The sequence below is a fragment of the Trachemys scripta genome, chromosome 12 (genome assembly GCF_013100865.1).
Source record: "Trachemys scripta elegans isolate TJP31775 chromosome 12, CAS_Tse_1.0, whole genome shotgun sequence".
NCBI lineage: Eukaryota > Metazoa > Chordata > Testudines > Emydidae > Trachemys > Trachemys scripta.
This window is the reverse complement of record NC_048309.1, coordinates 25,416,899-25,431,286: the sequence shown is the minus strand read 5'-3', so window position 1 is coordinate 25,431,286 and position 14,388 is coordinate 25,416,899. Positions and strand designations below refer to the sequence as shown.

The 14,388-nt window shown below is 48.5% G+C and overlaps 1 protein-coding gene across 4 annotated transcripts in view; it reads right to left on the bottom strand.

Moving 5' to 3' along the window:
• Window positions 1–14,388, bottom strand: part of DLGAP4 (DLG associated protein 4) — a 104,713-nt gene that overhangs the window by 50,379 nt on the left and 39,946 nt on the right. The window contains exon 1 of one of the 4 annotated variants that reach the window (XM_034786967.1): window positions 11,933–12,116. The exons of the other annotated variants lie outside the window; for them this stretch is intronic. Coding sequence (XP_034642858.1) covers window positions 11,933–11,963 — 31 coding nt within the window. The 5' untranslated portion in view covers window positions 11,964–12,116. Of the gene's footprint in view, window positions 1–11,932; window positions 12,117–14,388 lie in introns of those variants that run through there. 4 annotated transcript variants of the gene reach the window in all.

Below are 14,388 nucleotides of genomic sequence, written 5' to 3'. Positions count from 1 at the left end.
TTGGGGGGGGGGGGGAGAAGAGAGAGAGAAGATGCAGCCTAGAGAGAGGCACATGCTGTGGCCCCAGGGCCCCTCACTCTCCCCTGCACATCCTGGGGAAGCTGGCATGACCCCCCCCCCCCCTTGAAGCACAGCCCTGTTGGGACCTGGAAGGAGGGGCCGGGCCTGGGGCAGCAGTGAGGACAGATGGCACAAAATGCTCAGCAGCAGGAGAGGGAGGCAGATGCCAGGAGGTGCCCTTCTCACAGGAGTCCCAGCCATATGAACCGTACGGCAAGAAGTCGAAGGGGTTCTTGTGGGAGATACACATACAGCAAGCCCCATTGTACAGCACCTGGCACAACAATCCTGACTGGATTAAAGTTTAGGGACCCCTGTATACATAAAATCAGGCTCAACAGCCACCTCACTGCTCAGCTTCAAGACAACTGAACCTGCTACACACCCAGGAGTTGGTCAGTGCAGAGATTTATTACACCTCTTACCCAGCTTTTGATATAACCATACGCAATCCCTCCATGTATACAGGGTAGGATCTCATTTTAATCTTTTAATTAGTGGTCAAAAATATATAGCATGACAGTTTTACTGTTCAGGAGCACCAGATGATAATTGGCTGTTGGAATATTAAATTTGTGGCCCATAACATATACCTTTTTAAGTTGTATGTTAAAAAAAATCCTTGAGAAACAGTCTGGGTTTGATGAAAGACCTATACACCTCTTCATTTTTTGTTCATGTAGCATATTTAGGGTTAGAGCTAAAGGCCATTGAAGTCTGGCCCTCCAATATTTACAAGTATGGCGTTCTATATGATACGACTGGCGTGGTACAGAATGCTTCAGAGGCATCAAGTCAAATAGTAAGTAAAAAGTAGGTATTTTCACAATGTAGCCTAAAGACACTACTAGGATATAGCAAGTAAAATGCTAGTTTAAAGAATGTTGTTAACCTATTTAAGTCTCTATTTTTAACTTTCTAAATGGAAGCAATACTCAATGTAGCATAGCTGAAAGATGAATGGTACAATATGTACAATTCCCAGACAACAGCCTTTACTCAGAGTGAGGATTTAATTAACTCATCTATGTTTACAGTGTTATTAGAATGTTGTAGTTGTATGAACTAAAGCATGAAAACTGGAAATTGTATTACCCATATGGTGCAACTCTAGCCTCTTTGCAAATATCCTTATTTTGTTGATACACTAGAGGTATGGACAATATTTGTATTTTGAGGTGTGTAAGATGCTGTCTGTATTTTAGCCAAGACATAAAACCCAAAACTCTGATTGCTGTTTGAGGGGGGAGGGATAGCTAAGTGGTGTGAGCATTAGCCTGCTAAACCCAGGGTTGAGAGTTCAATCCTTGAGGGGGTCACCTAGGGATCTGGGGCAAAATCAGTACTTGGGCCTGCTAGTGAAGGCAGGGGGCTGGACTCAATGACCTTTCTGGGTTCCTTCCAGCTCTATGAGATAGGTATTAAAAAAGAGGAGTCCCTGGCACTTTTCACAAGAGTTCCCTAGCCAAAATTCCAGCTTGCTCAATTATGCTCTGAGAGTCTAGGTATCCTACAGTTTTCATTGGATTTAGTGTTCTTTGCCCACAGAAAGAGTTTACATCAGAAAACAGTCTTAAATATTTGCACAATAAACTGTACTTTACTCTGCTTACTACATTAAAATGAAGCAGAAGTTTCTTTCTATATTTCTTCATTTATCTAGTCATCATGGGCATTCATTGACAATGATGCTAAATCCCAAGAGCCATAAAATGGAAAAAACAAAGCTCAAGGTATGCCATCAGCTGAGAGCTAGTGCCTGATTCTTTGGTGCACTAGTTTCCATTTGATGATTACTTAGTGGCCACTTCCCGTTTGAGTCTCAGGCCAGTTCCTGATGGACAGATGTCCACTTCACAAAAGGCATGCACTTTGTGCCATTGTTTGCAGGCTTAGCAGCAAGGGCAAGGATTGATCGGGCAGAGTGACTAAGCATTCCTCATGCTTAAAGGTAGTCCTGGGGTTCAGGTAGATGGGCAGGGCAGGAGAGGGGAAATTTGAACTACTAACAATGCTGTACCTGTCCTGTATATAGAGGACTAAGGGGCTCACATATGCAAGGATTGCCTCTCCACTTTTACAGGGATCTCACTTGCACAAGCCAGTCAAAGCTGTTACAGTATTGGGGAGCCAGAATGCCATCTACTCTGGACAGAGTGGATTGTAAGAGCTTACTTTAGCAGTCTCCACTTAGTAATCATGAGTGTTTTCTGGCATTGGCATTTCTGGTAAGCATATTGGCACAAGAACAATAAATGTTAACATGCAGTGTAAGACTTAATGCCCATAATTAGCTGTGGAAATCTCCATAATCCATGAAGAGATTTTACTGTCACTTTGCAACTATACTTCCCAACAAACATCAGAACCTGGTGCTAGGCGTAAAGCTGAGCCTGTTACTGGGCATGACCCATGCTGCTCCCCACACAATGGGTTGGCTTGCTGATGAAGCAGCAATGCTAGGTGCCAATACAATGTGCTGCCATTTGGCAGGCCCCAGCCAGTTTCCTTGTGCCCAGAGTTTTGCTCCCAAGAGGTCCTGAACACCTGCAATGTTACTTCAATTAGAGTTGCAAGTGCCAAGAACCTCTCAGAATTAAGCCCCAAGTTGGAAAGAGCTGAGTGTCACGGAGTATTGGGGAACTCAGGGCCCTGCACCCCCGGCTTCCTGCGATTCACCATGACTCTCAGCCAGCCAGTAAAGCAGAAGGTTTATTTGGATGACAGGAATACAGTCCAAGACAGGTCTTGCAGGCACAGACAACAGGGCCCCCCTCAGTTAGGTCCAGCTTGGGGTCCCAGGGCATCCCAGCCCCCCTCAGTTTGGGGGGTCAGAGCCATCTCTGCCTCCTAGCCATCTCTCCAGCCCGCTTCCCACACTCTACCTTCAGCGACCCCTCCCACAGCCTTTGTTCAGTTTCCCGGGCCAAGGTGTCACCTGGCCTCCAACCCCTTCCTGGGTTCTCATGTTACATGCTCAGGTATGTTCCTTTGGGCAGACTCCCATCCCCCAATGCAGACTATCCTAGCCACACTCCCCTGTCAGCATTCACACACCACAGTAAGAACAGTTCCAGTTCGTCACACTGAGATTCTGAGCTCGCCCTCTGCAGCAAAGTGAAGTCCAGGGTAGATGTGGCTTTAAACCATTTTGTGCCTCCTGAATTCTGGGCCTGCCCAGGCCCCAGCATAAGATTACAACAATCCCTGGGGTTGCTGTCAAAACTTTCTACTGCCTATTGAATACTCCACTCCCAGAGTGCTCTAGCTATGCCCCTGCCCCATCCCCAGAATCTCCCTTTTTGTCCTTGACACACTCCTAGAGGCTGCAAGGGGTTGGTATTGGGTCATTATGCTAGCTCTGTGTTGCCCAGGGAGTAGCCGCATAAAGGGGGCAGAATGCAGCCAAGGAGTGAAAAAAAAAAAAAAATCACACTGTAGGGGACAGGAATGTTGTGTCAGTCCAGCCAGTAAAGCAGCAGCACCGATAGGCTCCAAAGGGCTCCTTACAGGTTTCATGAGCAAGGAGAACATGACTGTGACTCAGGGCCTCATGTTTGGGCAGAGGTGGCAAGCTGGAAGAAGTGAAGTTTCCAACATGGAAAAGATAAGGAGTCCAGACACAGGGTAGCTGATCCCTGTGAGTAGGCCAGGCTCAGTGCCCCTTTGCCTGAGCAGGTGGAGCCAACAGAAACAATTAAAGGAGGCAGGGCTACTCCGGGGGGCCTATAAAGGCCTGTCAGAGGACAGGAAGAGGAATGAGTGGGGCAGCTTGTGCCTGGGGAGAGGAACCACAGAGGAGTGACACTTAACAGGGTGGTGGACCCCGGGAACAAGGAGTCAGGTGCTCTGGGAAGTAGCCCTAGGGCAGGTGTTCCAGAAGGGGAGCAGAGCTGGCTGTGAGAGGAGCTGGCTAAGACTGGGAAGCTGCAAGAAACAGGATTACTAAAAACACCTCAGAGGGGAGGCTGTGAAATCCCAGGACAATGGGTGAGCTGAAGGACTGTTTTAGTCTATTATGGGCTTATATTTGGACAAATAAACCTACTTAAAGGAGCCTGGGCATGGCAGTGAGTGTTGTTAAGCTGGGGAGAAACCCTGCCATGTCACACATGGTGCAGAATGCAGAAAGGGACAGAGACACGAATCTCTGTTCCCTGGCAAAGTGGGGGAAAAACACAGGCAGGGGGATGCAGAGCTACCTTTGGCCACAAGGTGGCAGCCCCTGTTTTACAAGTACCCCTAAAAAAGCCCCACTCCTTTTCTTACAGGAGGACTAACTCCAAGAAGAGTCACACACAGTAGTGCGCTATATATTAACACATGAACATAGCGATTAGCATACCGTATCAGTGCTCCTGCTAGTCCAGCGTCATATCTCCGACAGAGGCCTGTACCTTCCCCCGAAGCTTCTGGTACAAGAATCTTCATGCGGGACAATTATGGAATAACTTGTCTATTGGGGAAAGTCTCTTCCCAATCCCAGGCAAAAAGTGGTGGCTTTATGCCCTGAAGTATGAAGATTTACATCTCTAAGTTTGTACAGTGGCTAGCACAATGGGTCTGTGATCCACAACTGGAATCCTTAGGTGCTACCACGTAAGTAGCAATATAAATGTCTAATCCCTTTTTGAATCCTAAACTCTTGGCCTCATTGATATTTTATGACATTGTGCAAAATCACTCTTTTCATTAATATTAAGTACACCGCTACCTCAATATAATGCGAATTCGGATATAATGCGGTAAAGCAGTGCTCCGGGGGGTGGGGGGGAGGCTGCGCACTCCGGTGGATCAAAGCAAGTTCAATATAACGCGGTTTCACCTATAACACTAAGATTTTTTGGCTCCCGAGGAAAGCATTATAGCGAGGTAGAGGTATATGTTGCCTTTCAGTTTCATTAACATCCCCTTTTTCTCATATTATGACAGAGGGTAAATAGGAGTGTTTAATTTACCCTCTCTATACCCTTCATTCTGTATACCTCTTTCATGTCTCCATCTCCTCTCTAAACCAAGAGATCCAGTCTTCCAACTCTCCTCATACAGCAGGCCTTTGCCTTTCTCTAATCTATTTTTTCCACATCAACTGAGACAAGGCAACGAGATGAAGACAGTGGGTAGTTTAATAAGTGAGTTATCTACCTAGGTGGCTAAATCCTATTGACAGTCAATGAAAATGGGGCTTACGTGAGTTAAGCATGTAGGTATTCTTGAACACTTTACCTAGTGTTCCAGATGAATATGCATACCACCAATTGATATCATGGCATTACAACACTAATTATTTCTATATCCCATTCTTTAGACATCCTAACACTGTTTGCTCTTTGATTTTTTTGAGAATGCCTGTAACTTCCTCAGGCTGTGAAGGTCAGTCTAGTCTGAGATTTTTCACCATCCAGCTGGTGATGTAAAGAGAACTGACAGGCTTAACCCACAGAGCGCCAACAGGGTAATGAGAATAACTAAGTTCCTGTGTGCACTGGCTGATAAGAAGAAAGAGCAGCAGGCCAGGCAGTGGTATTTTGGCTGATGCAGTTCTAAGACAATTCTTCCTTCTGCATCACAGCACAGGCACCAGTGACTCTGAAAAGCCACTGCTACTTCATTATCCTTTGTACTGCATTACAGACCAAGGCTAACAGCAAAAATGCAAGGAAAGGAGGGAGAGAAGCAGCAAAACTCTTTGCTATTTCCCTCTGATAACCGCCTCAGAATTATTTAAATGCTTTACAAAGAAGGATTAAGAAAAAAATTTGAGCCAAATCATCCTCTCCTCCTTAGTGAGTCAATCAGACCTACCCTAAGCCACTAGAAACACCAGTCTTTTCCTAGCCTGAAGTGGAAGTGTCAAAAGCGACAAGTGTCACCGTTCTATAGGTCGCAGCTGAGATGACACGAGGCCCCACAGGTTTTGTTACTCAGTCTGTGGGTGAGAGCCTCTCGGTCTGCATCCAGAGTTATCTTTGGATTGTCAGAATCCTGTCCCTCACATCCGTGAGATGCTGCTGTGTCCTAGGGGTGGTGAACTGCACTCATTGGAATGAGCATGCAATTCCACTAGGGTAGGGAGTCCCAGAGTTCTGTATGCCATTGACCCTCTTTGGGCTCACCTCTATTAACACACTCCCCAGGGGTCTGACACAGAGCCCTGCAACCAGAAAGTACCTCACTACTAGTGTTGGCTTCAGATTGGAAAAGAACCCAAGCCCTTGGGTTCAGATCTGGTGGGCTCCTCTCTTCCTCCCCATAGGGTTGGTGCAGCAGCAGCTGCGGCCAGCTCACTGTGCTGCATGTGCTGACGAGTCCCAGGGCCTCTCAGCGTGCAGCACACGGTGCAGCAAGGTGAGGGCGGCCAGGAGCATGCAGCCACCTCTCACTGTGCAGTGTACTCAGCAGCATGCATGTCTCGGGGTCGCAAGCCCCCATTTGGGAAACGCTGCACTAGGAAGCTTTAACGGTAATCTGCCCTTTTCAATTAGGACACAGCTACATTAGCGCAGAGCAAAAACTTTCCTACCTCTTCACCATCCTTGCACTGCAAACCGTTCCAATCCATATGGATGTGTGCCATTCTGCTTTCCTCCTCGGCCCCCCAGTGGTCCGGTTATCTCCATATGGCTACCATTGCTGTAGTATCCACTCACTTCCCAATCTTTATCGCATTTATCCCTACATCAGCCCTGTGAGGCAGGACAGTGCTATTACCCCCCTCTGTAAAACGGAGACCTGAGGCACAGAGAGGGAGTGACTTGCTCAAGGTCACTCAGGAAGTCTCTAGCAAAAAGGGGACCATCATTCCCTTCCTTATTGACATCTGAGGAGCCACTCAAGAGGACCGTAAGGAGACTTAAATACAATCACTGGGGACAAAGTGCCTACAAGTCATTAATCTGGCTGATCCCACCAGTTATGGCAGCATTCCCACTCTATGTGGACTAGCAAGTTAAACAATTTTTAAAAAAACAAACACCATTTAAGCAAACAAATTAAATTTCCACCCCTATTCTGATTTTTTAGTGATGTGAGCCAGGGTACTGGTTGCAGAGAGGAGCCCATTTTTCAGTATCTTCCTGAAGAGCAAACCAAAGTTCACCACTCTGTCTTGATTACAACCCATTGTAAAATTTGATCCTGACAGCATGGACTCTAATCTGCTTTCATAGGGAACTGCAATTATACTTATCGGTAATTTTGTAAAATCTGCTTTGACAGACAGTGTACTGACAACTTTTCCTGGCAGAAATTAAAGTGGATTTTTCTTAAAGAAGGCCACCCGTCCACACAACCCTAATCCTCCTAGCTCACATACGTTATTGTAACTTGCACTGCACTGAATCCAATTACACAGCCTCAACCCAGGAAAAATCTGCAGCCGTTTAAGAGCCGAAAGCATCAAATGACAGGGTGTGTGTGGGGGGAGAAGCCTTATTGCAATTTGGCTCTGAAATCTCACCTCTGCAGACAGGTAAGTTTGCACTGTCATGAAGAAAATACACCATTCTCCATCATATTAACAAACTGCCAGGGTGACACACATTTGAGTGAAGCGTGGACAACAGAAAAACCTATGGAAACCAAGCTGATGTTACTCCTGGGGGGATTCTGCGTGATTGCACGCCCGCAGAAAACTGGTTCCCCCACAGAATTTCTGTGCTTCACTGCCGAAAACGGCAGGGAAGCAAAGGGAAGCCACACGAGCGGTGCGGGGGGCGACCATGGGCGCAGTTTTTTGGGGGGGGACTTCCCCCCTCCAAACAGAGGCAAGACATGGGGGGCACACAGGGTTACGGGTCACTGCCTTCCCCTCATTTCTGCAAGCGCAGAGCTGCCCAGCTAAAGGAGGCCGCATCTTGACTCCGCTGACTTTGCAGCTGAACACTGCCTCCTGGATCCTCATGCCAGTCGTGCTCCCCCACTGCCATGCTGGAGCCATATTTATTTATTGACAAATAAAAGTTGCAGTATTTTAAAAGATCGTGTTCATAATTTTTGGCACAATTTTTAATTTTTTGGTGCATAATTCCCTCAGGAGTACTGATGTGCAACTGCAATCTGGAAATGCCTCACAATTGTTATTTATTCTATGTTTTGAAGTATATTGCTCTGGCTGTATGAACAGGCCAGCAGTGAGCGCCACCAAGCAGCAGGTCTCGCATACATTGTTCATGCAGGATTGAAGCAGACGACAAACTTGGGCTAAATTGTCAGAAATGGCCTCAAAAAAGCTAGCAAAACTACATGCAAAAAGTAGGTAATTGTGTGTGTGCCTATCTGACATGCACCTAGTCACACAAGCTAATGTAAGTTGTGGTTGGATGGTAAAAGGGGAAGGGTATAATGATTTTTGACAGTTTGTGGACAGCTGAAATTTTTCCCTTTCATATCCAGAAACTATGGCTTCAAAATCACAAGTCAACCCTTCTTAAAAAGAATATTGAAGCCACTTGGCCTCAATAGGGACAGGCAGTGTTGCCCTTGGTCAGTGGCTAAATATATTACATTTGCAATGTTCTCCATATGGCAGAGACTTCTAAGGGCCAGATTCTGCCACCCTCACATACATTTAGCACTTACTCTGCCAACAGTCCAATTGAAATGAATGGGACTGCATGTGGAGTCAGGGGGAGGGGTTGGAATCTGTTCCTAATCTGGTTATAGATCTACTGGATTTTGGGCATATTGGTGGGAACACACCTGTCTTCTATTAGTATAGTTTACACCAGCTGAAGATCTGGCCCATTCCTTCCTAAAGGACAGGTGCATTTTCAAGGGTCAGAAATTGCATGTTACCTCTTTATAGGCAGATTTTGGACTGGGAGTCAGGACATCAGAGTTCCATTCCTGTCTCAGCCACAGACTTCTGGTGTGACCTTGGGCAAGCTACTTACAGTCCTTATTTTACAAGCTGGAGAAGCGGATAATGATACTTCCTCTACCTGAAGGCACATTGTGAGGCTTAATTTGTTAGTGTTTGAGTGCTTTGGAATTCTGGAATGGAAATAACTATCGAGATGCAAATAATTGGCAAATTTCCACAGTGCTTTTCAAGCAGAAGGACAGAGTGCTTTACAAATTGACTATAGCAAGGAATAATTCCCTCACATACCCCATTCAAGTAGTCAGTCGCCTCTTTGGTGGAACATAGTTCCTGTATGACAGTGCATAGCAACACCAAATAGTTTAAGAAAGAAATAAAGATCATCATATCCAAGTGACTCTGAAGGCAGAATTTGAATTTGGTAAATCTGTTATCCGCTCTGACCAGAACACTGCTAACAGTCACAGAGCCTTAACACCCCCAAGCACTCAACTTTTATGTTTCATCCATCACCCATCCTGCTCCAAACAAACCAAACCCAAAACAGCACCTCCAGCAGCAACCAGGGTCCTCCAGGGAAGAATACAAATTAATGAAACAGCAATATCCCTTCTGCAGCACCCATGTACTCCTAAGAGGTCTTTAATATTAACCTGGTACCCTGCAATATTGACTGGCATAACCCTGCTTAGCTTATGAGATGCAAGGAAAATCAGAACACATGGCTGGCAAAGCTTTAGTCTAGCTTCGGGCTTCACCACTTCTGAACTAGTCCAATATCTATAGTAGAAGTAGTAAACCAATGCATTTCTTCATGCTGTTGATGAGTCTGGGTATTAGTTCTTGTATTGTACAAATACCAGAGGAGTACAGACACATATCCTGAAGTAACAGAATCTATAGCATTCTAAAGCTCTCTCCTTTTCTCTTGTCCCTTACCTGGGGAAGTACTGTCACCAGGGGCGGCTCTATGTTTTTTGCTGCCCCAAGCACGGCAGTCAGGCGGGCTTTGGGGGCTCGCCTGCGGGCAGTCCACTAGTCACGCGGATTTGACAGCATTTCTGTGGGTGATCTACCAGTCCCGCGCCTTCGGCATACCCGCCGCCAAAGCCCCGGGATCGGCGGACCTCCCGCAGGCAAGCCGCCGAAGGCTGCCTGACAGCTGCCCTCATGGTGACTGGCATACCGCCCCCCGTGGCTTGCTGCCCCAGGCACACGCTTGCTGCGCTGGTGCCTGGAGCCGCCCCGACTGTCACCCACCCCTGCAAACAGGAGGCCCTGATAGCAGCAGCATTATGGATCCACCACTTGGCTGATGCTCTGGCTATTCCATCAATGTGTCAGTAAGGCCATATGGTGGCCACAAAACCTTGAGCCAACAATAGTGGACTTGGGGGAAAAGGTTCCTTTTGCATAGGCTCTGGCAAATCTCCCCAGCACACAGCCTGGCTTCTCACCCTGTGCACTGTAGATAATTTGTTTCTTGGGCTCTCCTAATTTGGGGGAGGAATGGGTCAGTTCAGAGGAAAACACAGGATTCCAACCTAAAATGCAAAGTATCTTTTGCCCATGGACCAGGGGAGATGGCGGGGGGTAGGAGGGGACGACTTAAACTGCTCGAGACTCATTTTCATACCACCACCACCCAGATGACAGGGTAGGAGGGACAAGATTAAGCCTTAGGCTCACTTGCCTATCCATAGTAACTACCCCTGTAAGCAACATAAGAATGGCCATAGTAGGTCAGACCAAAGGTCTTTATCCGGTCTTCTCACAGTGGCCAATACCAGGTGTCCCAGAGGGAATGAAGAACAGCTGATCCATCCCAAGTCACTCATTCCCAGCTTCTGGCAAACAGAGGCTAGGGACACCATCCCTGCCCATCCTGGCTAATAGCCATTAATTGACCTATCCTCCATGAATTTATCTAGTTCTCTTTTGAAACCTGTTATAGTCTTGGCCTTCACAACATCCATATATCTCCCTGAAGCAAGATTGTTCAGGGAGATAGATGGGTGAGGGGAAAAGAGGAGAAACTAAATCAAAATAGAAAGCAAGGAAGTCCCATGTGTACTTAGCCAGCCAAACCTCATACACATCACAGCCCCTTTGTGTGTACAGACTTTGTCTTGCCTTAGTTATACAGCAAAACGTTAATTAGAATAGATGTGCAGAGCCAGAGCGATAATCACCCTGGAAGAGTTCTATAGATCGTAACCCTACAATAGTCCCACAAAGTTCATTTAGGGGATTTAATAGAGACAGTTTGTAAGACCCGTATATAAAGAGCTCATTCTCTGTGTCTATAGAAACTTACTCGGTTTTTTATAGAAGCTTATTGTTTTCATACCGATTAAAGCCGGTCAGACTTTTCCACAAGGGAAATAAGGAACTACTGTCCTCTGTTTTTGTATAAAAATATCCCCCCGGTTTAATACTTACCTCCTGGGTCAAATGACAGGAACCCATTTCACAGGTTTCCCGTTCAAAAGAAACCCCGTATTGGTTCCTGGTGAACCTGCAGCAGTTACCTTCAAAGGGCTCCAGCAGGACAGCACCGCCCAGGCCTGCCTGAGAACTCACAGACCAGCCTCCCCAACTGGACCCAGGAGGGCGAAACTGGCCGAGTTACCCAGGCAAAAGCGAGCGAGCACCGCGCATCCGAATGTCATTACTCAGAGCGAGAAAAATGCAGCTCGCCCGAGCCTGGGACGGCCCAGTACAAATATAGGCAAATGAGCTCACATCCTGTCGGGATCCGGGCGAGCAGGGCTGGGTCGGAACATCGCAGGGAAAACACCAGCCCGGCCCAGCAGCCCCTGGCTATTAAGCGCAGAGTCGCGCAGCACGGCTGGGGTCCATCCCCTACCCCCTCCAAGGAGCCACCCCCCCCGAGCTACGCCACACAAAGCAGCCCCGCTCCCCCAGCGCCGCTCCAGCCAGCAGAGCTGCTCTGTGTCCAAACCCAAAGCCTCCCCCAGGGGGTCCCGCACTGCGCACCCGGGGGCCCAGCCCCGGGGAACCCCGCCCGGCGAGCCCCGCACTCACATCGCTTGCACAGCTCCAGACACAAAGCCATGGGAGACACAAAGCAGGGGCGGCGGCTCTTCCCTCCTGCGGGGGGCGGCGGACTGGCCACGGCAGCCGGGGGGATGGTGCGCTCTGCTCACGGGCCCGGGCGAGGCGGGGGGCAGCACGACAAGGGCAGAGCCGCACGGGTCTCGCTCGCTACCTCCCTTTGCCTCGCCCCGCCGCTGCAGCTGTGCGCCGCCCCGGGGCGGGGCTCCGGGGTAGCCTGGGTGGCCACGCCCCCGAGCCCGGGCTGGCGGGGGGGCGGGCGCGCGGGCGCGGAGAAATCACGCCGGATCCAGCTGGACTCCCGCACGTGCTCACTGGGCAGCCCGGCCTGAGACCCCCCTTCTCCATCGCTCTGCCCTGGGGCTGGGCTGCCAGTGTGTGTTTCGGGGGTCCCAGAACAGGGTGCTGGTCCATTGCTTGGTGTGGCAACAAAGCCCCTGGGCTATAGGGCCCCCAAGCACAAGACTCTCTCCCCCCCCCCCCCCCCCCAAAGCACAGGACCTCTGGCATCCCCGCAGAGGGGTTGGCTGGTCCACAACTGTCTGGCTGCTAGATCATAGAATCATAGAATATCAGAGTTGGAAGGGACCTCAAGAGGTCATCTAGTCCAACCCCCTGCTCAAAGCAGGACCAATTCCCAGCTAAATCATCCCAGCCAGGGCTTTGTCAAGCCAGGCCTTAAAAACCTCCAAGGAAGGAGACTCCACCACCTCCCTAGGTAACGCATTCCAGTGTTTCACCACCCTCCTAGTGAAATAGTTTTTCCTGATATCCAACCTGGACCTCCCCCACTGCAACTTGAGACCATTGCTCCTTGTTCTGTCATCTGCCACCACTGAGAACAGCCGAGCTCCATCCTCTTTGGAATCCCCCTTCAGGTAGTTGAAGGCTGCTATCAAATCCCCCCTCATTCTTCTCTTCTGGAGACTAAACAATCCCAGTTCTCTCAGCCTCTCCTCATAAGTCATATGCTCCAGACCCCTAATCATTTTTGTTGCCCTCCGCTGGACTCTTTCCAATTTTTCCACATCCTTCTTGTAGTGTGGGGCCCAAAACTGGACACAGTATTCCAGATGAGGCCTCACCAATGTCGAATAAAGGGGAACGATCACGTTCCTCGATCTGCTGGCAATGCCCCTACTTATACAGCCCAAAATGCCGTTAGCCTTCTTGGCAACAAGAGCACACTGTTGACTCATATCCAGCTTCTCGTCCACTGTGACCCCTAGGTCCTTTTCAGCAGAACTGCTACCTAGCCATTCGGTCCCTTGTCTGTAGCAGTGCATGGGATTCTTCCGTCCTAAGTGCAGGACTCTGCACTTGTCCTTGTTGAACCTCATCAGGTTTTTTTCTGCCCAATCCTCTAATTTGTCTAGGTCCCTCTGTATCCGATCCCTACCCTCTAGTGTATCTACCACGCCTCCTAGTTTAGTGTCATCTGCAAACTTGCTGAGAGTGCAGTCCACACCATCCTCCAGATCATTAATAAAGATATTAAACAAAACCGGCCCCAGGACCGACCCTTGGGGCACTCCACTTGAGATGGGAACTGGGTTTGGGTGCTCGTGCTCCCATGGCCTTGGTGCCAGTAGCGCTTAATGTGTGTGTGGGGGGGGCAGGGGGTGTCATAGATCCAGCAAAACCAAAACTAAACAGGGAGCTAGGTGGCCGAGGGGCACGCTTTGATCCATTATGATAGATTCCCCCTCCTCTTTTTTTCAGACCACATTCAGCACTGGCTGCTAACGGGAAATCAGGGATTATGTCACTTCCCCTTCATCTGTATTTATTCCATGCATAACTGGGTCACTGAGAGGTTAATGACATTGGCCTGGCCCTGCTCTAGGTACCGCTGATATATTAAGAAGGGGAGGCCCCCAGTATTACACACAAACAGCTGAGATCTTACAGTAGTTAGTGAATTACCAGTACAACATTCTCGCCAACAGCCGAGCAATCCAGTGGTTAGGGCCCAAGCCTAGGCCCCAGGAGATTTGTGTTCAATTCCCTGCTCCACCATTGATGTCTTGTGTGACCTTGGGCAAGTCACTTAGCCTCTCTGTGCTTCAGTTCCCCTCTGTAAAAGGGGGATCATAGCACTGCCTGCCTCATGGGGATATTGTGAAATGCTTTGAGCACTGTACTAGATAAGAGCTGAGTATGGTTACCTCCCTAAGAGCAGCTCATTGTCCAGCTGCCTTCTGAACTGGGGAAAATAAATGGGCTCTGCAGACAGTGTGCCCAGAAAGTTAGCCATCCTGGGCTATCTGGGAGCAAAGTCAAGGGGTCTTTCAGGCACCTCCCTTCCTTCCCATTTATAACAAAGGGGTCCAGTTCAAGACGTCTGCCAATCCCAGTTGTGCTTTTTAGCATGGAGAAAGAGTTGATCTCCCAGGTTTAAACCATGTAGGAATTTGTAGGTTAAA